Source organism: Callospermophilus lateralis, chromosome 6 (genome assembly GCF_048772815.1).
Source record: "Callospermophilus lateralis isolate mCalLat2 chromosome 6, mCalLat2.hap1, whole genome shotgun sequence".
In the NCBI taxonomy this organism is placed as follows: Eukaryota; Metazoa; Chordata; class Mammalia; order Rodentia; family Sciuridae; genus Callospermophilus; species Callospermophilus lateralis.
Genome location: NC_135310.1, coordinates 16,230,086 through 16,255,188, shown reverse-complemented (window position 1 = coordinate 16,255,188; position 25,103 = coordinate 16,230,086). Strand labels below are relative to the sequence as shown.

The 25,103-nt window shown below is 40.9% G+C and overlaps 1 protein-coding gene across 2 annotated transcripts in view; it reads left to right on the top strand.

Moving 5' to 3' along the window:
- Nucleotides 1–25,103, top strand: part of Plekhg1 (pleckstrin homology and RhoGEF domain containing G1) — a 211,690-nt gene that overhangs the window by 158,621 nt on the left and 27,966 nt on the right. For both annotated transcript variants that reach the window (XM_076858132.2, XM_076858133.2), the window contains exons 5-8: nucleotides 7,269–7,338; nucleotides 15,465–15,511; nucleotides 20,189–20,339; nucleotides 23,731–23,862. In XM_076858132.2, coding sequence (XP_076714247.2) covers nucleotides 7,269–7,338; nucleotides 15,465–15,511; nucleotides 20,189–20,339; nucleotides 23,731–23,862 — 400 coding nt within the window. The remainder of the gene's footprint in view (nucleotides 1–7,268; nucleotides 7,339–15,464; nucleotides 15,512–20,188; nucleotides 20,340–23,730; nucleotides 23,863–25,103) is intronic.

The window sequence follows — 25,103 nt, the reverse complement described above, 5'->3', positions numbered from 1 at the left end:
GGCTGACACTGTGTTGGTAAACCTGTTCTCCAGCACGGAGACAGGAGAGGGGAGGTCTGGAATTTATAGTGCTCATGAATTTCTGTGGTATTTTACTAACAGCTTTATTAAGAAATGTAACTCTACACAATCCACTCATTTAAAATGTACATAGTGTTTTGTGGTGACTTCAAAGAGAGTTAATTTTAGAACATTTTTGTCACCCCAAAAAGAAACTCTACACACTTTTGCAGTCATTCCCACTTTCTTCACCCCAGGCCCTAGCAACCACATCTGCTTTCTGTCTCTGGTTTGCCTATTCTGGGCTTTTCATATAGACAGAATCAAAGACTCTGTGGCCTTTTGTAACTGGCTTCTTTCATTAAGCATAACATCTTTGAGGTCTATGCCAATTGCATCATACATCAGCACTTCATTCCTTTTTGTTTCTAAATAATATTCCATTCTATGGATATACCACAACTTATTTATCCATTACCAAGTTGCTGGACATTTGGGTGATTTATAGTTGCAGTTCATTTAACTACTATCTAGTACTCCATGGGGGCTCTTTCCCTTTGTGTTGTGCCAATTGCAGTAAATAGGAGCGTCTTTCTTATTGGCCCCTTCGGTTTCTTTTGTGGTTTCCTGGATCACATCCATTGTCCAATTTCCTGCTGGGATGTTTCTCTTTCTTGTTGTTGTAAAGGAGTCCTTGATGAATTCTAGCTAGTGATCTTCATATATCATGTTCCAAATAAATCCTAGTATGAGATATGTCTTTTAACTCTAATTATGATTTCTTTGAGAATAAGTTATTAAAATTATAAGTTTGACAACACAAAATACAATTTTAAAAAAGTGTTTTAGTTGTAGTTGGACACAATACCTTTATTTATTTATTTATTTTTATGTGGTGCTGAGGATCCAACCCAGTGCTAGGTGAGTGCTCTACCTCTAAGCCACAATCCCAGCCCCCAAAATATACTTTTGATAAAAGCATAAAGATTTTATGTTGTATTTTAAAATTATCTCCTAATCTCAGGTAACAAATATGCTCTATTTTTTTTTCTAATTTTATCTTCAAAAACTCCCAAAATTTTGCTTTTCACATTTGTCTTTAATCTGCCTAAAATTAATGGCAAGTTGCTACTAAGTGGTAGAAGGTCTAAAACTCTTATTTCACAAATTAAAATGTCTGGCCTCTCCATACTGACTTATAATTCTGAGTTCCTCGTGGGCCAGGTTCATTCCGATATGTGGTGTGTATCTGCCTCTGGGCTCTGTATCCTCTCTGTCTGTTTCCACTCACCTCCCTGAAGCTCACCTGCTCTTCTTCATCCCTGGTTTAGCTTTTGTAGACTCTGCCCTGTCAAATGATTTTTATTTATTAGTTTGTCAAGTTTCATGAAGCACTCAGTGGGATTTTTTATTGGAATTGCATTAAATTTATATTTATAGGTTAACTTTGTCGAAATTGACATGTTGTAAAGATGAAAAACTTGCAGTGATGAGTCACCTCATTCATAGATCTATATCTCTTCAATCAACCTTTTAAAATGTCCTTAATGTTTTAAAATTTCTACATCACATGCATACACATTAACTTTTAAAAATTCATTCCTAGATACCTCATAGCTTTTGATGTTATTTTGACTAGAACAATTTTGTTTTCTTTTTTAAACTAACTATTGTTTTCATCTAGGGGTGATTTTGATTTTTATAAGTGAATACTGTTTCACACTAACTTTTTAAACTTTCCCATTGATTCTTAGATTCCCATGTAGACAGTGATGTCAGAAAATGAGGATAATTTTTGTCACCCTTTCTGGTTCTACTACCATTTATGAGTTTTTCTTGTCCTATTGCTAAAGCAAGTCTTCTCATACAGTGTTGGGATGTGAGAGCATTATTACCTTCTTTTTGATATTTGCAGGAATAGTTTGCCATTAAGTATAATGTTTGCTGTGGGATTTGGATAAGCACTTGTCCTAGTAGGATTTTATTACAAATCTTGTGAATATTGAATTTTATTGAATGAATAGTATGCCTTTAATGAAATTAACTTGATTTTACTCTGTGTATTCATAATGTGGTGAATTATATTAGCATTCTGATTTGAATCATTCAAAACATGACCAGAGGGCTGGGGAAGTGGCTCAAGTGGTAGCTCGCCCACCTGGCATGCATGAGGCACTGGGTTCGATCTTCAACACCACATAAAAATAAAAAAGATATTGTGTCCACCTAAAACTAAAAAGTAAATATATATATTTTTAAAAACATGACCAGAATAAAACCTGCCTGGTCATGATGTTTTATTTATCTAAGCATGGTGAGTTTGATATCTTTGTATCTTTTTAGAGAAATTTTCATGCGTGTTCATAAATGACAGTATTATACAGTTTCTTTTACTATCTTTGTTCAGTTTTGATATATGACAATATTTAAATGGTTATTTCATAAAATCGTCCATCACAAAATGTTTTGGAATATAATTGAGACTTTGTTATTTTTCCTTTTTGGTAGCCAAATGTCTCTTTCTCTACACTAAATTAGAAATTTAAGCCTCTGCTTTGCTGCCTGGAATAAATGGTCAGAAAACTGAGATAGACAAAGGTACCACTTTCCCCATTTGGACCAGCCCCTTAAAGTCTCCAAACTTTTCGGGGCAGGGGATACCAGGGATTGAACTCAGGGGCACTCACCCACTGAACCACATTCCAGCCCTATTTCGTATTCCATTTAGAGAAAGGGTGTCACTGAGTTACTTAGCACCTCACTTTTGCTGAGGCTGACTTTAACTCGAGATCCTCCTGTGTCCGCCTCCTGAGCTGCTAGGATTACAAGAGTGTGCGCCACCACGCCCAAATCCAACCATGTTTCTTAAGTGATTTTCTCTTCCACCTTCCATGACCTCCCACCCTCTTCTACCCCCACCCAGCCTCAGGTGCCCTCTGTCATGCTGCCCTCTTTATTTCCTTCCTGTCATATGATACCATGTGACAGTATGCTGTTTATTGTCATCTGTGATCAGAACATAAGTACATGTTTCTTGCATGGGGCCTTTGTCCGTCGTCTTTACCCCGTGATCTCAGCGCTTCTATCCACGCCTAGAGGGGGAGCCTTCGTAGTGCTAGTTGAATGGCAAGCTGACAGGCGGGTAGGACAGCTTTCTTGGGACAGTGGCCCCGGTGTAAAAGCATGAGGGAAACCCAGGGCCTTTTCCTCACCATTTCCATTCTTATTGTTTTCATCCTATTCTAGAAAAGGGCTGTAAAGGACAGCTGGGCAGGTAATACCAATAAGGCCTCTCAGGTGGGCAGGACCATGTGGAAGACTGGCCCTCAGCCTCCTTGAGTCAATCAGGGAAGAACTGCTTCAGTAGGTGTGTTTGCAGCAGAGTGCAGGACGGGACTCAGCCCCATGCTAGCCACAGCTGTGTGACCTAAGATGAACGACCATTCCTTTATGGGCCATGGTTTCCCTCCCGGCTCTGTGGTTCTTGGGGCAGGGAATGCCAGTCATTTGCTTACAGGTGAGGTTCCACCTGGAGCCTGGTGAAGACTTCCCCCCCAGCACTCTACTCTGGGGGTGGAATTAATACATGGAGGGAGAATGGTGAGCCTAACAGAGAGAACACCAGGAGTTAAATATGCCAAGGAGCGTTTCTATTAAGCTCCAAGAAGGAGCGTGATGGAGTCTGCTCAAAATTCCTCTCTGCTTAGAAAGAGGAAATTTCTATTGAGAGATCCAGACATAAAACCACCACCCACAGCACCCCATCCTCCAGTCAGGGAGGACACGGTGACTCCAAAACACGGTGTCTTTGGCCATCCTTTGTCTTCCACCTTCTCTCTTACCTTGTCCAGTATTCAGACCTCAACTATCTTTAATTTAACCCACCCATCCTTCTATAAAAAGATAATGATATAAGCATCAGAAATAAATTTTTTCACATTAAAACTAATCTTTGTCAGGCACAGTGGTGCACACCTGTAATCCCAGCAGCTTGGGAGGCTGAGACAGGAGGGTGACGAGTTCAAAGCCAGCCTCAGCAAAAGTGAGGCACTAAGCAACTCAGTGAGACCCTGTCTATAAATAAATAAAATTCAAAATAGGGCTGGGATGTGGCTCAGTGGTTGAGTGCCTCTGAGTTCAATCTCCAGTACCAAAAAAAAAAAAAAAAATTAACCAAGGAGATATTTTTTTTATAAGACTATTGGGAAGAATGTTCAAATTGGGACTGTTCTAAAAGATCCTTTCAAAGTGTAAAATTCAGCAGTAGATTTCAAAGTAATGGCACAGCCTATTGGTAAGGCTTCAAACTCCAGAAAACCTTTAACAAACCCCACTTACTGAGTCTGAGTAGAATATCAAAGAAGAATATCCACCCTTATCTGAAAAGTTCATTAAAATAGTCCTCCCTTTTCTAACAACATGTCCACGTGAGGCTAGGTTTTTTTCTACAGACCCCCCCCCCCACAAACACACACAACAGCTTGCAACAGGTTGAATGGAGAAGAGGGCGAATTCAATAAAAGGGAGAGGAAATAAAGTTAAAATCTCCTCCAGAAAAACAGAACAGTAAATAAGAAGATGGTTTAAAGAAGAGGATGAATAAGAAAAATTTGAGACTTAGATCCAGAGATCTCAAATGTGAATAACATGACCTTCCACAATGTGGGGGTGGAAGCATCTAAGACAGGAGCCAGGAACAGAGGCTTTTAAGCTTTTTGGTCCTAGGATCTGTTACATGTTTAAAAATGATTAAAGACACCCCAAAAGCTGCTTTTGTTTGTTTTTTAATGTTTTGTTTGCCATGTTAGAAACTAAAACTGAGAAATTGTTAAAGTATCCGTTTGTGTAATAATATATTAAACCCACATGTTTAAGGAAAGTAATTTTACTACTTTTTTCTTCACAATGTTGATGTGTTTTGGAATTGTTTTACATTTTCACAAATCACCTTACTCTGACCTAAGAGGACACAGAATTCTCATATCCACGCCTACTTTCAGTCTATTCTATTTTTCAGTCTATTCTATTTTTCAGTCTATTCTATAGTCTATTCCAGAGGCTATTCGATGTTCCTAATATAGAACATCGAATAGCCTCTGGAAGAAGCCACTGTTCTCTTTTGATAGAGGGAAAGTAAAAAACCCAATAGCATCTCAGCATTTTTATGAAATAGTATCCTGTGTTCTTCCTGAGGTAGGGTCCCTGGACCACACTTGGAGATCAAGATCTGTTCCCACATGCTTGAATTGACCCAGTATGTGAACAGGACTCACCCTAAAGCCCACCAACTCAAAGCTTCAGAATAACATTAACAAAGACATAATTCTAAAAGCTTCCAGAACTGAAAAAACAAAGAACAGGTCATATGGAATCTTGATGGGGCATCAGAATGATAGTGGACTCTCAGCACTGTTGGAATTTGCAAGGCATCAGATAGCCCTTTGAATGCTCAGAGAAAATGACTTCCAACCAAGAATTCTTTTTTTTTTTTTTTTTTTTTTTTAACCAGGGATTGAACCCAGGGATGTGTAACCCCTGAGCCATATCCCCAGCCCTTTTTACATTTTATTTAGAGGCAAGATCTTGCTGGGTTGTTTAGGGCCTCACTAAGTTGCTAAGACTGGCTTTGAACTCTCTATCCTCCTGTCTCAGCTTGAGCCACTGGGATTTCATGTGTGCACCACCATGCCCAACTCCAACCAAAAATTCTGTTTCCACTGACATCATGCAGCAGTATGAAGAGAGAAACATGTTGAAACAGGAAGAGTCCCAGAAAATTGTCCTCCTTTTACCTTTCTCAGAAAGCTGCTGGGTATTGTCACCTCTCAAAGGCAGGGATACATAGGAACTGGCCCCTAAGAAGCTAGGATCCAGCATAGGAGATAGGCCGCAGACAGCGCCAGGAGGCTGTTGGTGAGCATGTCCAGCAGCTGGAAGAAGAGCATGTGCGGGACAGGGCAGGCTGTGGGCTCCAGGAGGGAGACCACAGGAAAGACGCGTAACCGGTGGGCTGTCGGATGTTCTGTCCCAGTGGGTGAGATTTATACTGCTGGCCCACTGATGAAAATCATTGGTGCGTACTTTGAAAACAAAGCAAAAGCAAAAAAAGAGAGAGAGAATTTTAACTCCAGGGAAAACATGGTTCTACAAGAAGGAAAAGAGATCCTGGTGTCTGCCAAGAGATTAAACTGGGAAAACTATTTCCATAGTCTTAAAGATACAAATTCAGACATTTAATCTCATGAAGCTACAAAAGAGAACTGATGGAGATGATGGCAGGAGGAGAAGTTTGGGGAAAATAATATAAGCAAGAAATAGCTGCAACTGAAAAATAGTGGAAATCCACTCTTAATATCCATAGAAATAGGGGCGTGCCTAGCAGGAAGCAGCTGGAGGGTTGAAAATGTCCTCTGCAGTGGCCCATCAAGAATGAGAAGCACAAAGCAACAAAGTGTTTCTATCCTAATTCCTATAGAACTCTTTTTTAACTTTTATTAAAATTTAATGTACTATGTATGACATTAGCAAAGACATAATGTAATACATAGTATATTAAAACAAATATTCAGCATATTAAATTATATATTAACACAATTTAAATGGAGTGCAATTTGGAAGTGTGATAATATTTATACTGAGAATGACCTTTGACCCAGCAATTCCCCTTACAGAATTTTATCAGACATTGGGAGATTAATTAAATGAATTATGGCATAGCCACAAAATGAAAGACTGAGCAGTTACTTAAACTAATGACACTGTCACTAAAAATTAATAGACATTTATATTTGAGGAGAGCGATTTTCTCCCCTGGCATGTCTCAGTTGTCAGTGTGATTTGTCACTGAATGTCTGACTTCCAGTGCATTGGAAGCTCTAGAGATCAGGCACCATATGTCATTATGCTCACTGGTGTGTTCTGAGGGCCTGGCCCTACACCGGGTACCCAGGCAGTTATTTGATGAATGAGTGCGTGTTTGTGAGCATTTGTGCAGCCAAAGACAAAAGTCTAGAAAACTTAAATTTCAGGCAGGGCTTATCTCTGGTGGGAGTTTCCCAAACTGTGTTTAAATCCTTGCTCTGCTATGCCTTTGGACAAGCCCCTTATCTAATTCTTTCATACAAATGGCAGAAGGCCTTCAGTTATCCAGTTCTATGATTCCTTGTAAATGCATTAGAAATGTTTAAAATTTTAAGTTTGTAAAATGCCCTCAACCAGAAGACTCCATCTAATACTTCCTGGGTTTTTGTTTGTTTGTTTGTTTGAAGTGAACTTCTGCAAGATTTGGAAAACTGTGAAAATGATCCTGTGGCCATCGCGGAATGTTTTGTGTCCAAGGTAAGCAGGTCTCATTTCTCTGGGCCCGCCAAGGCAGATAGTGTGGATTGTTTCCATTTTAAAGTTAGAATGGCTGGTTTGTTCCATGCAGGATGCAGTTGGACACTCTTTTTATCCCCCCCCCCCCCCATTTGTTTCAGTAGGAAAGAAAGAAAAAAAAAAAAAACACTGCTACTGGGAAGAGGAAGAGGCTGACTTAGTAGTTGTCCTGGAACTTGCATAGTAACTGGAGAATGTTACTCTTTCCCAGGAAAGACTTAAAGCTTGCAGGAGGAGAGTCTAGAGTAGAAAAATAAATACGTATAACATAGCACTAAATCTGTTATAAAAATACATTAGAATCTAAATGTTTTCTATGAAATAAGTGTGGTACTAGCCTGGTCTCTATAATTATCTTTTTTAAAAATATTTTTAATTGTCAATGAACTTTATTTTATTTATTTATATGCAGTACTGAGAGTCAAACCCAGTGCCTTGCACATGCTTGGCAAGAACTATACCACTGAGCCACAACCCCAGCCCTTATAATTATCTTTTATGGGATAAAAAGCAGCAGAGTGATTTCCTACACCTTAAAATGCACTCGTTTTCCTATATTTTTCTTAAGCGGTGTTAATGCTTAGGAAAACACTGGGAGGAGATTTGACTTAAAGCTGACCCAGCAGTGAGCTCAGGCTCTGAACTTGGAAGGAGAGCGTGCTCCAAGACACGCCCAGCAGCCCTTGACTGTGTTTCTTTCTCAACATGCTACCTGGTAGAGATAGAAACCTATCTTGTTTAAGTTTCTCTTAAAAATTCAACAGCTTTTGTTGGAAAACCTCTGGCAGAAACTGTGTTTCAGCAAAAGTTTGTGTGGTTTCTACAGTTGTGTAAAGGTTTGAAATGTACAAAGGTTTAAGCAAAGTTCATGAAGGTGCTTGGAGACCAGCGGTGAATTAGCACCTCATTGGGAGCCTCAAGTCCAATGTGAACTTGGGATGTTGTCCCAGCCTGACCTGGCTCCAGACTTGTTCCACAAGGTCATTTCTGTTGACTGTAGATCCTTCCAGATGGCTTTGAATTTAAACATAACACCTTGTTGAAGTTCTGTAAAGACCATTGATGATCTTGTGTGTAAATTCTCCTGCCTTTGCATGTATCTGTGTGTGTTCATGTGTAACATGTTGTACACACATGCTTAAACACACAGATACTCTTCAAAGTTTCCAGGGTCATAATTGATTCTCCAAAAGGTAGGAATTTTAAAAAGAGGAAAAAAAAATGGAAAGGAGAGAAATGGTAACAAGATAGTCTGAGTATATCAAAGGAGATATGTTAAAATAACCACAGCACATAAACAACATAGACGCTCTCGGAAACATTTGGCTTTTACTGGTAACTGTAATCACAAACTGATTAAAGATGTTCCAGCATATGCTTAGCTCTGGCTTAATTATTCACATAAAAGTTTATTTATGTGCCTCCTTGCCAACTCCCAAATCTTATTTTTCATTGTAACATTGCCAAGTTCAATTAGAAGACTGACTTCAGCTCTCCACACTTGCACGTGGAAGCAGGGAATCATGAAGTTCTGGCATAACCTGCTTTTCACTCAACATTTTGAAATTTAGAAGATGTTATGTTCTCTGAAACCCCACCAGCTGCTCCTCTCTGGGAGGAATGGAAAATTGTTTTAATTGAGAGGTCATTAACGACCGAGGTAAAGCTGGCGGTTGACTTCTGCTTTTATCTGGATCACTGGGGATTGCGTGGAGATTCATCTTTGACCTGGCTTACCTTTGTGGTATGCATAAGTTAAGGAAACTCTGACCAACCCAAGGAGAATACAGGGGCTTTTTACCTACTGCTCCTACAAGAATAAGGAGCGGGCAGTTCTCTTGAGGGATAGAAATAAGAGTTCCCTATCGGCTACCCAATCCTGCTCCCATGAATACTGGTCTGCTCTTAGGGATCTGGAAACACCTGGAAGGGCTCCTGCCTTCACCTCCGCCCTGGTGCCCATCCCTCATCTTGACTCTCAGCAGAGCTGACCCTGGGCAACATAGGAAGGGACAGTATGTCTTGAGAGCAAACCTTACCCTTAGCCACTTCCTCTCCCTGGCTGCCCAGCCCCCCTCCCTTGGTGCCTTTCTCCCTTCAGAGCCAAGGTAAACAAGCGCACAGGTATACACATACACGTGAACATGTGTGTGCACACGTACACACACGCTGCCCTGTATTATCCTCAAGAAAGTGCTGATACTCGATATCTGTACCATTAGAGTGTTACCTTCCTGGGTGCTGTCTGCATACCAAGCCTTCTCATAGGGTCCAGGAAAACTTCCCAGGAATCAGAGTGTGAGAGAGGGGGAGTCTGCAGCAGAAGAAGCCCTAAAACCACACTCTGGTTACCTGTCCAGTCACCCTTTGTCCTGTTTGCTCAGTTGGACAGCCCTGACTATCAGACGCTTTGGCTCTTTGTACACTGTCTCATTTCTGATCATCTCAATTTGAAACAATTGAATAACTAGGAGTCAATATCTATTTTTTTCTAATTTGTGTAATATTTACCCCTACATACATTTAAAAAAGGATTGGGCATTTGAGTATTAACAGACCCAGGAGCTACTGCTTTTTGTGTAAAACCATTATTGACAAGGTCCACAGAGCTTTATAAATCTAAGATCAAACCTGTATTTGATTCTCCAATAAGGCTGTATTGTTGATGTCAATCAGAACTCTCTAATACATGATAGGAATACAGCCACAGTGTCACAAAACACGATTGTGCAGAAGGCTGTGCGTACACAGGATAAAATTGGAACATATTTCCATTGAGGTCATTATGTTTTAATTTGGCATTTCAAATAATCCTAAAGATCCCCAAACACAAGGAAAGGCAGCCTGATCTTGCTCAATCCCAGGTTTAGTAGAGCAGGGAGCAGGAAAGAAGAACAAGAAACTTGGAGAGTGCGAGCAAATCCAGAGAAAAGCTCAGTCTGATGTATACTTCCTAAAGGACCTTGGGCAGGTCAATGACTTTCTCAACCCTGGGAGCCAGGGCTGGCTTCAGGTGCCACCAGGTGAACTTGAGGGCCCAGGTGGAGGCTAAGGCAATCCAGGTACTTGCTTGGTCTCATGGGATAGTATTCGTCATGTGAAACTAGAGGTCCTTTGCCTGTGGATTCTATTCTTTCTCAGGAGACATGGGAAACTGGGATATTTATATTTTCCAGTGTTTTAAAGTTGACAACTAATTTGGATTTTTAAACAGTATTATGCCTGAACATTTAGTACCATGCTTAAAATTTAGTCAACAAGGCAATGGAGAAACAGATGCTCCCACAACTGTGCCAAAGCAAAATGGCACAGACACTATGGTGAAGGATGTAGCTCAATATTACCCTGTTGCCTGCTAATTCTGTTTTCAGAGATCTACTCCAAGGATCAATTGAAAAGATTCAATAGGAATGATGCTATTCTGTGCAGTAATGTTTGTTACCAAAAAAGACTGGAAACAGCCCACATGTCCCCAAACAAGAATCTGGTTGAATAAACCAGACCACATCCATGTGATGGAGTACCGTGAAGCATAAAAACAAAATAAGAATTGCAGAGGGAGTGGGTGAAAGTGTGTAGGGCACCGTGGTTCTCAGAGTGTGATCCCGGCACCATCAGGGAACTTGTGACACATGCAAATTCTCAGGCCTCCATCCCGGATCTACCAAGTCAGAAACTCCAGGGAAGGGACCCAGCCATCAGCTCAAGCCCTCCGGGGGACTCTGAGGCCCACTCAAGTTTGAACATCACTTGTGTAACATAATTTGTTTATCTGCAAAGGGAGGATATGCCTGTTTAGAAACAGAATAACCTATAAGATTAAAATAGGAGATGGGAGAGAGTAGAGGTTAGACTTCTTTTATGTATTTCTTTGTAGGGTTGACTTTGGAAAAAAAATGTACATATTTTAGTTATTAAAAAAAAGGTAAAAGTTTGAAGATACAATCTTCAGAAACTGAGAGCAAATGAAGCACATGCAACTAATCATGTGTCAGGCTGGTGGCATGACCATGCGGAGGGAATTCCGATTGATTTGAAAGGATGCGCTGGACAGAACACGGCACATACATCTTTAACTATTTTTGTGATTATTCTATTTATCATGATGTTACAGTTGTCATTCTGAAATTATTGAATAAAGCAAAAAAAGTATTATGTTACTGTCATTGAGAACAGGAATTGCTAAGGAAAAGGAAAATACAGACACAAGAACACTTGAGGCTAATTTAAAATGCTGTACTCCTGAATCTGAATGGCAGCTTGAGTAGCCCTTAGCTGAAATACTTGGGACCAGAAGTATTTCAGTATCAAATTTGGAGGAGGATATTTTGAAATATTTACATGTACTTAATGAGATATCTTGGGGATAGGACCCACATCCAAATGCAAAATTCATTTGTGTTTTATGTTCACCTCATTGAGGGTTATTTTATACAACTTTTTAATGTACTTGCATCTTGACTGCCATAAGTTACCAAAGGTCAGGTGTGGAATTATCTGGGGTATCATGATGAGGCTCAGAAATTTTCAGATTTTGGAGCATTTTGAATTTTCAGATTACAGATACTCAACCTATACCAGTATAAACTAAGGACGTATTTTATCTTTTAAAAAAATCATATTTTTTACCCTGTCCACTGAAAAGCCCTCATGACTAACTCAGTAGCAATAGCATGTCTAAAACCCAAATTGTGGTCTCCAAATGCTATTTGCCACCCAAGGATCAGGGCTCAATGGAGCCTGAGTGTTTGGTAGACAATACACAAGACTTTCCATGATAATAATGGTCGGGGCATCTTGTCCCACAAGGAAACACAGAAGCTATGGAAGAGAATAGGAGTGCTCAAAGAACAATGTTCAAAAGAGGCTCTGTCAACAAAAGATGGGATTGTTGGAGTGTCAGCAAAGGCAATGGAAAATGGTCAAAACTCATTAAATGTTTATGAATTTACAGTGGTATTAAAAAAAAAAACTGGTCACCTTTGCTGGATGGCAGAGAATCATATATTATTTAGAAAATCAAGAGAAAGAGAATTTACCCTGCACAAACTGCAGAGTAAACCAAAGTTCATAGGAGAAAGTTTCTTTTTCAGAAATATTCTGACTAATTAATGAAACAGGAAGAACAGAATTAGAAATATCTTCTTTTGTAACCTAAGACAGTAATGGATCTCGGTAGTAATTGCCAACTGTGGCATCACAAAAAGGACAGCAAGGCCCTAAGCAACTTAGCAAGACCCTGTTTCAGACTCAAAAATAAAAGAGCTGGGAATGTATCTCCGTGGTGAAGCACCCCCTGATCCAATCCCTAATATTAAAAAAAAAAGAAAAAAGAAAAGTCAGACATCAGGTGCCTCCTGTGGAAGCACAGTGTAATCTATGGTAGATGTTGCCAAATTTTGAAACCTAAATCTGAGCAAGCTCTACTGCTCCACACAGAGTCAGCAGACAGGGTGTGTACCATGGGGCTGTCACCAGCACTACTGAGACTGACTATTCAGGACAATCTGGTTCCTTCAACCAGACTGAATCATTTACATGTGACAGTGGCACTGTGGTGATGCCTCTTGGTTGAAGAGCTTGTTTTGAAGGTGCATACTCAAGCCCAAATGAAATGATACGAGGCCTAGAATTTGTTTCAGAGTCATGGGGAAGCAGGGGACCAGGTGGGATGTAATGATTACGGAGGTTGGATGGTAGACTCTGGGATTCACCATTTTATCCTTTCTATTTGTATATATGCTTAAAACTTTTCATTATAATAATATGAAATGTTTAACCTAATCCTAGTTGAGTTTAACAAGAAGGATTCTAAGGATTCTTTTTGAATTAGGGAATAAAAAGAATATTCAGACCATTAAAATCAAGAAAAGCCAGGTGCAGTGGCGCGCACCTATAATCCCAGCAGCTCAGGAGGCTGAGGCAGGAGGATTTAAGTTCAAAGCCAGCCTCAGTAACTTAGTAAGGCCCTAGGCAACTCAGCAAGACCCTGTCTCAAATTTTAAAAAAGGATGTGTAGCGCAGTGGTTTAGTGCCCCTGGGTTCAATCCCCAGTACCAAAAATTTTTCTTAAAGTCAAGAAAACTCAGTTTAGAATCACATGTCAGTGCAGCATAAAGTAGTTTAAGAAGTCACAAGTTTTGTGAAATCAGAAAAGAGTGAAATGCGACGTACCACCTAAAGTATCCAGTGACTCTCTTTCAAACAGAATTCAGTAGAGACTTTTTAAGAACTAGATTTTTTTTTTTTTTTTTTTTTTTTTGCTTGAATCATCTATTCTGAGTGGCATTCTGAACAGGCACTAGTGTAAAAGCCTGGTTTCTGTAGTGCACCTACCCACATAGACAGCTCTCCTCCTCGTCAGCCTAGGGATCCACCAAAAAGACTGGGGGTGTAGGAAATCTATGGTCCTCTAGTTTATTCTTCCAAATTACATAATTCAACAGGGTTCTGCACCTTTCATCATCTTTGAAGTATTTTACAACTCCCATCAGTTTTAGATAACTGATCGCTGTGCAAATGGTTCTTGGCCACAGAAAGCAAATGAATTCTGTCCCATGCAAGAACAATCGAGTTCATTACCCACCCATCCCCATAGAAAAAGCCAGTTTTGTATCTATGTGTAAATTCACTTTGGCATTCATCATTGACCTAACTGTGATACTTTTATTTATCCTTTGATCCAATTGAAATGTCTTAGAACAATCCTCCCTAATAAGTTAAGTAAAATACCTGACAGTGTTCATTTTATATTTGCATGGAAGTCATGATTCTACCTTTTTAAAGAATTAACCTTAATGAGCAAATATTTAATATTGCCCAATTTCAGATAAATAGGACTGGGACATCTGCAAGACTGAGGTAGCCAAGAGAATGGAATGGTTTTAGGGAATGGGGGTATGTTCGTGGCAGGAGGCAGGACCCACACATTTGATAGCCAGACATAAACTGCACTTGGGCATTGCTGCCATGCTGAATGCGTGCAGATCAGTAGGCTTGGTCCTGCTCTCAAACAAACTTTGGCTTAGTAGGGAAGAAGGGAATGCAGTAGTTTGACAAACATTGTGAGCCAAATGTGCACAGTGTGTCCTCTACCCTGAAGGAATTCCCAGTTAATGTGGGAGATGGACAAACAGAAAATGTCACTCTCGTTTGGTTGGTGCTACCAGGGAGGCCAGTACTGGATGTGCTGGAAGCCCAGAGTAGGAGCGGTTGGCCCAGCCCAAGAGCTCACAGAAGGCTCCTTAGGAGAAATAAGGCCCGGACTCTGAATAAGGGAGGCACAGTGGCTCTGCAGCAAGAGGAGTGGGAACAGGAGTGGGCAGGGACAGCAGAACGCACGAGGCCTTGAAAGTGCCCAGCAGCTGCTTAGCTGCCTTTTTTTTTTTTTTTTTTTGCGGAAGTTTCCAGGGATTGAACCAAGGGGCGCTTAACCACTGAGCCATATCCCCAGCCCTTTCTAATATTCTGTTTAGAGACAGGGTCTCACTGAGTTGCTTAGGGCCTCCCAAGGTTGCTGAGGCTGGCTTTGAACTCATGATCCTTCTGCCCCAGTCCCCTGAGCTGCGGGGATTTATAGGTGTGTATCACTGCACTACTGCACTGCACCTGGATTTTTTCCCCCCTTTGGCAATGCTGGGGATTGAACTCGGGGCCTCACGTATGCTAGGTGAGTGCTTTACCACTGAACCACATCCCCAGCCCCATACCAGCTTTCTTGACTCCTGCATGTACTTCCACCATGTTCTTCCTACGTGATGTTTACATTACCCACTTATATTTCCCTCTCACCCTGTTGCATCCACCAGAGAACCAGGAGCACTTTAGGGCAGAAACTGTTTTCGTCCTCTTCCTATTTGTCTTCAGAGTATCTGGAACCAGGTGTTTAAAGGACCAAATTAGTCGGAGTGTGTGCAGGTTCTAGGTATATAACAGTGGGCACAGACGATCCCACAAGGGCTCCAAAGACGGACCAGTGTGATTACAGAAAGAAATTTAAAGGCCCAAATGCTGTTTCTTTTCTTGTTTTTAAATGAATGTTGATGTCTGTGCTTTTTTGCCTATAAAAGTCTCTCGTTCCCTTGCAGAGTGAAGAGTTCCACATTTACACCCAGTATTGCACCAACTACCCAAGGTATGGATCAGGAAGAAGTGGGATCACTTGGGATCACTTTCATAATGCTTCAAGTCAGCATATCCAACATGTGGAGTTCTCAGGTGCTGTCTGGCTGGCCTTGTGCTAAAAACCGTGAGCAAAAACAGAGCACACAGAGAACAGACTAGGGGATCCCAGATATCTACTGATCCCTTTGGGCTTTGGGGCTCCAAGCAGAGACAGTGCAGCGAAAAGAAAATGAGAAAGACATGGAAAGAGACCAAAAAGATTACTAGGTATCTCCAAAGGAAAGCAGGCTGTTGGCCTCGTCTGTCAACCTTTTTCTCTGTGCCATGTCGTTACGATTGGGAAGCACTGCTAATGCATTTATGTAATCCAGCTGGGGAGAAAATGTGTTCTGTTTTTGCTCTGTAAGTTTTATGAACTACACAAGTTTTTATGGAGTTCAGAAAAAGGACAGATTGTGAGAAGCCAACAGGAGAAAAGGGGGCCCGTGGTCTCCCCTGGGTTGTTAGCTCAGTTTTGCTTACACAAGAAAGGCAGGGAAGTTAGGGAGCAGCCTGGGCAATATATCAATCAATCAATAAAAGCCCAAGAGCCCAATATAATGGGCCACAACTGTAGGCATTTGATTCTCCAAAAAACATTTACCGGTCACACTTTGATTCCTAAGCACTGTGTTAAATGCTATAAATACAACATGTCAAACTCCACCTCCACAGCCATTCAGAGATATTGGGGGATTAAAACAAGGCCCCAGAGCTTGGCACCTGATAGCCTGTCTGCAAAGTCAAGGTCATCACCACCTTTGCCCCATCCCCATTCCCATTTTATGAATGAAGAAGCTGAGGCTGATAGGCAAATTGTTTCAGGGACCAATCACATAGCTGATGAATGGCCCAGCCTGTATTTGGGCCGAGGTTCCTCCAATCTCAGACCTCGTGTTGATCCCCTGTGCCTGCTTACTATATATTTTTTTAACTACATGATTAGCAGTCTTGAGTTATCCCAAGGACAGCCAGGATGAGAACTGGGGAGATTCTACACACTCCGTGAGTGGTCTTAGAAGAGTCCCCAAGGATACAGCCGGTGGCAGGATCCATGTGGAAGAGAAGCCAGCATGTGGGAGGGAAAAAGAATTCTTGCCCTGCTTAGAAACAGATCCAGAAAGCAGGTCTTGTTAAAGGAAAAACCTCATGGAATAGTCCCATGAAGCCAAACCTCAGATTTACTGATGATAAAATACTTCCTATTAGAGGATCTTACTGTCCTTTTCTAAATATTTGTCAGGATATTGTGTTGTGGGGATTTATTGGTTGGTGGCCAACCATACTTTACCCAAATTTTCCATAAATAGAAAGAAAGGAAAGCATCCTGCATGCATATTGGAGCATTTATCACATATCCCTATCTATAGACACACCCCTGCTTCACAGTTTTACTCAAGCAATTTTCTCTCCTGTACTATTTGTTTCCACCTCAATGCTGAAAATCAGGAAACTGTAGGGTGCTCCAGCAAAATTCCAGGGTCCTTCAGCCAAAAACCAGCTTACACCACACCCTAAAGCAGAGAAATCACAGACTCAGCCCTCGGCTTGTCTACAAAACCTCTTCCTGAGGGAAAAGCCTTCAAACTAAATAATCAACAAAGTTCTGGACTCAGTGATCAGAATCTGTAATACGACCTTCCCAAATTGCAAATTCAGAAGATTTACTAAAAAAGGAAAGTACAGTTTTGAACAACCAACAATAAAAATTAATTAAAAAAAAAATAAATAAAGAGTGCTGGGTGTGGTGGTGCATGCTTATAACCCCAGTAACTCGTGGGGCAAAAAAAAAAAAAAAAAAAAGTACAAAATAAAGGCGGCCTTTTCACATGTTGGATTGCTTCAGAGTCTGGGGAAAGGCAAAATCCCTTTTGCATGAACATTATTTTTCCACATTTCTTATTGTTACATTTTAACTATACATGATGGTGGGGTTGGTTATATATTTATACATGCACACAATATAACAATATAATTTGGCCAATATCATTCCCAGTATTTCCCCTTTCCCTCCCCTCCTCCCACCCCCTGGTCCCTTTGCTCTATTCTACTGATCTCCCTTTGATTTTCATGAAATCTCCCACCCTTTCATTTCCTTTTTCCTTTCTACCTTTCACTTATGATAGAAAAACATACAACCCTTGACCTTCTGAGTTTGGCTTATTTTGCTTAACATAATAGTCTCATTTTTCCTGCAAATTATATAATTTCATTTTTCTTTATGGCTGATTAAAACTCCCTTGTGTATCTATACCACATTTTCTTTAGCCATTCATCTGATGATGATCACCAAGGCTGGTTCCATAGTTTGGCTATTGTGAATTGTTGTAAGAACATTTTCAAGAGCCTGCCCTTCAGGGATGGTGGTATGGCTCAGTGGTAGAGCCCTTGCCTTGTGTGCATGAGGCCATGAGTTCTGGAAGGAGCCTGTCATTCATGGAGCACAGTTCCAAACCTAATGGAGATCCACAAGGAATAAAGAACCAGTGTCTCAAGCAGTTTATATTCTTTTGGGGGGGCAGGGAGTTACTGAGGATTGAACTCAGGGGCACTCAACCACTAAGCCACATCCCCAGCCCCATTTTGTATTTTATTTAGAAATAGGGTCTCACTGAGTTGCTTAGAGCCTTGCTTTTGCTGAGGCTGACTTTGAACTCGTGATTCTCTTGCCTCAGCCTCCTGAGCCACTGGGATTACAGGCATGTGCCACTGCACCTGGCCCAGTTTATATTCTTTTGAGGATAGAACTTAACTAAATGCAATAGTGGAATAGCATGTTATGGAAGATCAAATAATAAGTGTAAATTAAATAGGGTGATTTTAGCCAGGCTAAATTCCAGGTACATGCCTGGAATATCCCAGCTATTCAGAAGGCCAAGTCGGGAGGATTGCAAGTTCAAGGCCAACCTCAGCAACTCAGTAAGGCCTAGCAACTTAGTAAGGCCCTAACCAGTTTAGCAAGACCCTGCCTCAAAATGAAAAATAAAAAGTGCTGGGGGTGTGGCTCAGTGATGGAACACTTCTGTTTAATCCCCAGTACCATACACACTCAGTAATGTGTAGTCGAAGTTCAAGATACTGAGGTAAGAAGTGATAAGTCTCATTGAGGGGTAGTTAAGAACAGTTTACTGGAGAAAGTGGGATGGGTTTTTTTGTTTGGTTTTTGTTTTGTTTTGTTTTAATTTCAAGTCTGACTTGAAATCTGAGTTGGCAGAGCGGTGCTTGCAAGGCGTTCTGGATGAGGAAGCCATCTCTGCTTCTTTCCCAATTGCAGGGTTTCCATATTCACAGAGAAATCGTTCTTGTCCCTCGTCCAGTCAGTCTGGTCTGAGGCCTGAGGTTCCCTTTCCCCTCTCTTAACAAGCCAAGAGTGCCAGGTGTTGTGGCCCATCTGACAAATTTTTCTTTCCCCCTTGGATCCAATCTGGTGACATTTAAGTGGCCTGGCACACTGACCAGTGTCCTCTTTCCTCCTGCCAGTGGTGCCCTGTGATTTCACTGTGAAGAGGCACAAGCCCCTCCTTCCTTACCCCAGGGAGGAGCACAAACAGGACCAGGTCAGTGTCCTCAGATGCCTGTCCTGCATTGAGGGCTTCTGGGTACCTGGAGCCCTGCATGCTCCCAGTCGGCGACACCAGTCACTGTCCAGCAGCTGCTCAAGCTAGCAGGCGGCTAAGGAGCTACCAGGCAGCAGGTTCTGAGGGGGAGAAAAAAAAACTGGAGAAAAGGTCCCAGGTCATATGATGGGGAGTTTTGAGATTTGGACTGAAATTTATAAATCTGAAAACAGATGGGTACAAAGGAGAGTCCAACAACCTAATTATGAGACTTGCATTGAACTTCTTTCCGAGGAGTCTTATTTTGTTGATTGACTCTGATTTTCTCAGTTGATGGTGAAAACATGTTCATGACTTGGGGAATAAAAGGGATGAAATTTTTCCTACCTGCTTCCTTCTGAGTTCTGAGACCACAGATGTTAGTGTGTGTGTGTGTGTGACCACCCGAGACCCTCCCACATGCTTTAGTTTTGAGGTGCCAGCACTCTTTCTTCTGGTCCTGGAAGCTGTTTTAGCACCATCCTTAGTTACTTTCAGGGATCTGGGCTAAGAAGGAACTCCAACCCACTTTTCTAACACCCTGAAGTCAGGCACCCTCTCTGAGAACTGAGACCGTCTAGAAGGAGGAGAGGCACTTGGAGGTGGAAATGGGATCTTATCTGTTCCAGGATTCTCAAATGGAAGTTAACTGGGGAGAGGTCTCCCAGAAGAGCCACCACATAAAGCCATACAGCTTGTGCATTATACAAAGCTAACCATCAGAGTTGACAAATGCCCTAGTGGGCATTTACTGGCAAGGATCTACTGAGAAGAAGAAACTATTTCTTAGTACAAAGTCCCTTAAAATTGACTTGTGGAAACTGAGTGAGATCTGCAGTGTGAGCACTGCTTGAAGATACCAGGTAGGGCACACCTAGGGGCTAAAATCCAGCTCAGATCCCTTTTGCCAAGCCACATGCCCTGGCGTGCACCTGGTCTTCTAGAAGGAAGGACCTTGCTACTAGAAGCCTTGAGCCCATGGTGCTGCATCAAAACTCAGCTACCCCTGCCCTGCATCACACTGACATAAAAAACAATTGTTCCTCTTGCAGGTCAGTGGCCGTGCTAACCGAATGCATGAGGAACAAGATGCTGGCCAAGTTCTTCCGGGAACGCCAGGAAACTCTGAAACACTCGCTGCCTCTGGGGTCCTATCTCCTGAAACCAGTTCAGCGGATTCTCAAGTATCATCTCCTTTTGCATGTGAGTCTCTGCCTGCGCTTGAGCACTTTCCAACGGGATGGAGATCTTGTGTGTATATATTAAGTTTGGGGGAAAATACCAGAAAAGGCTGTGGACATATGGAATCAGTTTCCACTCTCATGCTTTACAACTGACTAATCTGCTTTGAGGAATTAGAGATATTTATATTCTAGGCCTGCAGCCCCGCTGACCACGGCCAAATCAAAAGATTAATCTTAGCTCGGATGGTGACAGGGCTTACAAGTGCCTTGCACTGGGCTGTGACAGTCCAGGCAGGGAGCTATCATCCAAATGGAAAACAGGTTTTTTTCCTGTTTTATTTTATTTCCATGAGTCCCAATTCAGTAGGAAGTTGAGAGAGAAAGCTGTTTGTCATAGATTGGTTCCTTTATGAGAGCAAAGAGGAGGGGCTGGGAAGGGGGGCACAGAATGTGCAGGAGGTGAGGGCTCCCTGAGCGGGAGAGGCTTCACTTCCAGATACCTTCCCTTTTATAGTGTCTTCCATTACTTTTACAAAATTCAAAGAGTCTTTCGATCAAAGATAGACACAGTTCTCAAATTCTCCTTTCTTAACCTCTAAGGAGGCTGATAAAAACGGGGAAAAAAAAGTTTTCTTGAAGGAATTTGCATTCTAGATGTGGAGCTTGCTTACCTCTGCACCACAGGCAAGGAGTAGAGCAGGAAGGTCAGGAGCAGGGCTCTGGACAAGCAGCCTGCCTCCGAAGCCTAGAAGGTGCCCACTTTCCCGAGGCTCAAGGCACTCGATAAAAATAAGCCAGTGTTTGCAGTTTATTACTTTCACAATATATTAAATATCTTCCCTTAAAGGGATTTTAATCCACTTTTTCAGTCCAACATTACCAGAAATTTCTTCGCTTTGTCTGCTTGCCTGGGTAGCTCATCTATGGAACATTTTGCATCCCATTTAGCCACATTGCAGATCTTTAATTTTTAAATTGGTCCTAATGACATTTTAGATTTAGTGGAGTAAGTTTGCTAAATCAGCATCCAAATAATTCTTAAATAAATAATACTTATCCCAGGACAGACCTCTGCTGAACTCTGTTAATATCACAGCTAGACTTATTGTAGTCTTCTAGACAGGAAGGTGACCAACCAGCAAAAGAAAGTGAAGTTCTCAGTACAGCCTGAGAGATGGCAAGTCAGGATCCTTAGAGAAAGTGCACTGGTGAGGAGAACAGCCTCACTCTCTGTATTGGGCTAATAATAAAGAAAAGGGAAGAACAGTGAGTGGATAGATTCAACACTAGCTTCAGGTCGGCCTCGAGATGTGTTGCTTCTATAGGTGGCTTAGATGTTCCTTGTGTCACTCACATCGTCTTAAGCTGTACAGGGAACCATGAATATCTCAGAGCAGGATCCTCTGCTCCTCTCAGCCTGATCATTGTTGGGCAGGATTGCCTCTCAAACTACAAGAAGAAATTATTATTTCTTAGTTTGCTACTAATCTGGAACTTACCTGGACTTATTAGCTTAGTGGTATGGTTTCATAGGACCTTCAAACCCCTGAGTCTGAATATGGGGATAAAAATGTAAATTCCTTTCCAGTTTTTAACTACATAAAAAATTTTCATACCCAGTAAAAGTAAACTAATATTTACAAAGTGTCACTGTAAAATAATGGGAATTAATTTGCAGAAATTATGCCATAAGATTCAGCCTCTGCCACTTATGCCACAATAAATGTCATAGAAATGATCTAAGGCACAGTTTCTTACTGTTGTAGATGTGATTGTTTCTTGGTATCTGCAGGGGATTGATTTCAAGGATACCAAGGCCACAGATGCTCAAGTCCCTTATATAAAATTATGGAGGCTTGTGTATTATACAATGCATGTGTAACCTCCCCTATACTTTAAATCATCTCTAGATAATTTATAATACCTAAAGCAGCGTAAACACTTTATAAACAGTTATTACAACATATTGTTTAAGGAATAATAATAAGGAAAAGAAGTCTGTTCATATTCTATATAGATGCAATTTATTTACATATATACATAGAGAGATTAGAGTTATTGTTGTTTTTAAGAAAAATATAGTTTTACCTTAATAAGCATTTATTGGGGCTGAGAGTGTAGCTCGGTGATAGAATACTTGCCTAGCATGATGGAGGTCCTGGGTTCCATCCCCAGCACCAGAAGAAAAGAAAAACATCTATTGACCACCTGTCTGTTAGGTATTATGGAGAAGATAAAAAGAATAGTCTTTGACTCCTAAGGGATCCAGGTACAGGAGTCTAATATCCTCTAAAGAATTAGAACAGAGGTTGCAGGGCGAAGTGCTGTGCATGCCTATGATCCTAGCTACTGGGGAGTCTGAGGCAGGAGGGTTGCAATTTCCAGGTCAGTCTGGACAATTTTTTTTTCCTTCAGTACTCGGTATAGCTTGGGAAATTTAGCAAGACCTTGCCTCAACATGAAAATTTTAAAAATTCCTGGGGATATAGCTAGCTCAGAAGCAGAATGCTCCTGCTTTCACTTCCCAGTACCACACCAATAAATGAATGAATGAATGAAGAAAGAAAGAAAGAAAAGAAAAGGAATTAGAACAGAAATTGTGTCCCCTCTCCCTTCCCTGGGGCTGTGGAACTCCATGCTAAGATGGGTGCTAACGTAACCTGCTGAAACCATCAGACAAGTCAGTGCATGATACCTGTGAACTTCCTTGACACCCCAAAAGACTGTCTTCAGTGAACCTCATTGAGGTTCTAAAACCTCGTGTCTGCACGAAAATGTGCTTGCTGTAGAGGTTTCGATTTGCATGTTTGGTTTTGGTGCCAGGGATCTTCACCTAGGGCCTTGGATGTTAAACACCTGTTCTACCACTGACTTGTACCTTCTGGCCCCTATGGAGGTTTTTTGTTTGTTTGTTTGGTTTTTTTTTTTTTTAAGATAATGTCTACTACATTTTTGAGTCTGTGACACTTTGAGGTCTTTGTGAGACGTTTTGTTTCCTCTATAAAAGAAAAAAAAAAGATATGTATTTTGATCTTGTAAGAGTGAGAACTGTATCACTGAGAGCGATATTACCTTGGTCACCAAGAAGCTCAGAACTCTCAGCTATAAGATCAATTCTCATATCTATTATAACTGTCATATCTCTTTGAGACTTACTGTATGTTATAGCCTTTTCTGGAATTCTAATATTCTTGTATTATTCTTAGGCCTATTTTTTATTTCCATCTTATCATTTTGTGGCAGGTATTCCTGGTAAGTTCCTCAAAATCTTAAGGAATGATAGTAGTACGCAAATAAATAAATAAGCACAAATAAGATATAAGGAACTAGTTACAAAATGTTATTCATTACTTGCTATATGGAAAAAAAATGGAAAACAAGTAGTTATTTTTGTGTGTGTTTTTTTAAAGGAAATAGAAAATCACCTTGACAAGGACACAGATGGCTACGATGTGGTGCTTGATGCTATAGACACTATGCAGCGAGTGGCCTGGCACATCAATGACATGAAGCGGAAACACGAACATGCAGTCCGGTTACAGGTGAGCCCACAGCAAGGTGTCAGTACCCAGCAGGGCTGCAGGGACACAGATATGTATCATTTCCAAAATCAAATCCAATATTAAGATTGCACAAATATCATTCTTCATTTATGGTCCTCATCATAATTCTCCCTGAAGAAAGATCAGGGCACCAATAATAATGACCATTGTTTAGAGCAGCTATTTAAGACAAAGTTGTTATGTAATTTAGCTGATAACTTGCTTATAGCCCTTTGAAGACCCAAGATAAAAACTTTCATCTCCCAAGGCCTTATCTTAAGTAATAAAATTATAAATTAGTAATTTTTGTTAAAAGCAAAGTACTTAGACCTTTTAAGCTTCTATTCTTTCTCACTCATTTCTGCAAAACCATGAGATGGTTCTCAAGCACATCATTTTAGTTTCCTCATCATTAAAATGAGACCATCAAATGAGAAGTTTGCTAAGGTCCCATCTAGCACCAACATTTTGATCCCATCTATTTTAATAGATGCTGTGCCAATTATCCTAGAAATCTAAAAAAAAAAATAGCCCTCTTTAAAAGCTATTTAAAAACAAAAACAAAACATACAGACCCAAAATCCAGTTCCAACTTCTTGGGTGTCCCTAGAGTAAAACAAAAAAGGCCAGAGTTGACTCCGCACTATGCAGGGACACGATGCATCATTTGGCTCATAAGTCAGAAAAAACTCTAGGCAGGTGGGCAGGAGAGTATATGATATCATGCCATAGAGTCAAACATCGGTGGGGGGGGGGCAACATCCTACTCTCTCATGCCATATCTGTTTTTTGCAGTAGTAGCAGAAAGTTTAATGCTTAGTCATTCAAGTGTTTTGCAGGCATCAGGCAAAGATTTGCTGGCATTCTGAAGACAGTGCTACATTAGATTCTGGTCAAACTTATCACCATTTCTAGTCCCTTCCTTCCTTCTTTCTTTCCTTCCTTCCTTTTGCCTATGGCATGGGTTATCAAACCCAAGACCTTGCACATGCTAGGCAAGCACTGCACCACAGAGCTTTCTGTTTTCAACCAGTGAAGTCTTTTATTATCTTGTGGCTTCCTTAATTAAGTGGTACTTGTGAACATTTTCATTTTTCAAAATAACGACATCATCTTCCTTAAGCAGTATTAATGTACAACAAATCCTAAAGAAATGTCAGTCGTGTTACCAATTTCTATATTCACCAAGTTCCACTAAAAACACCAAAACATAGCAGCAGAGAAATGCTCATTTCCTTTCC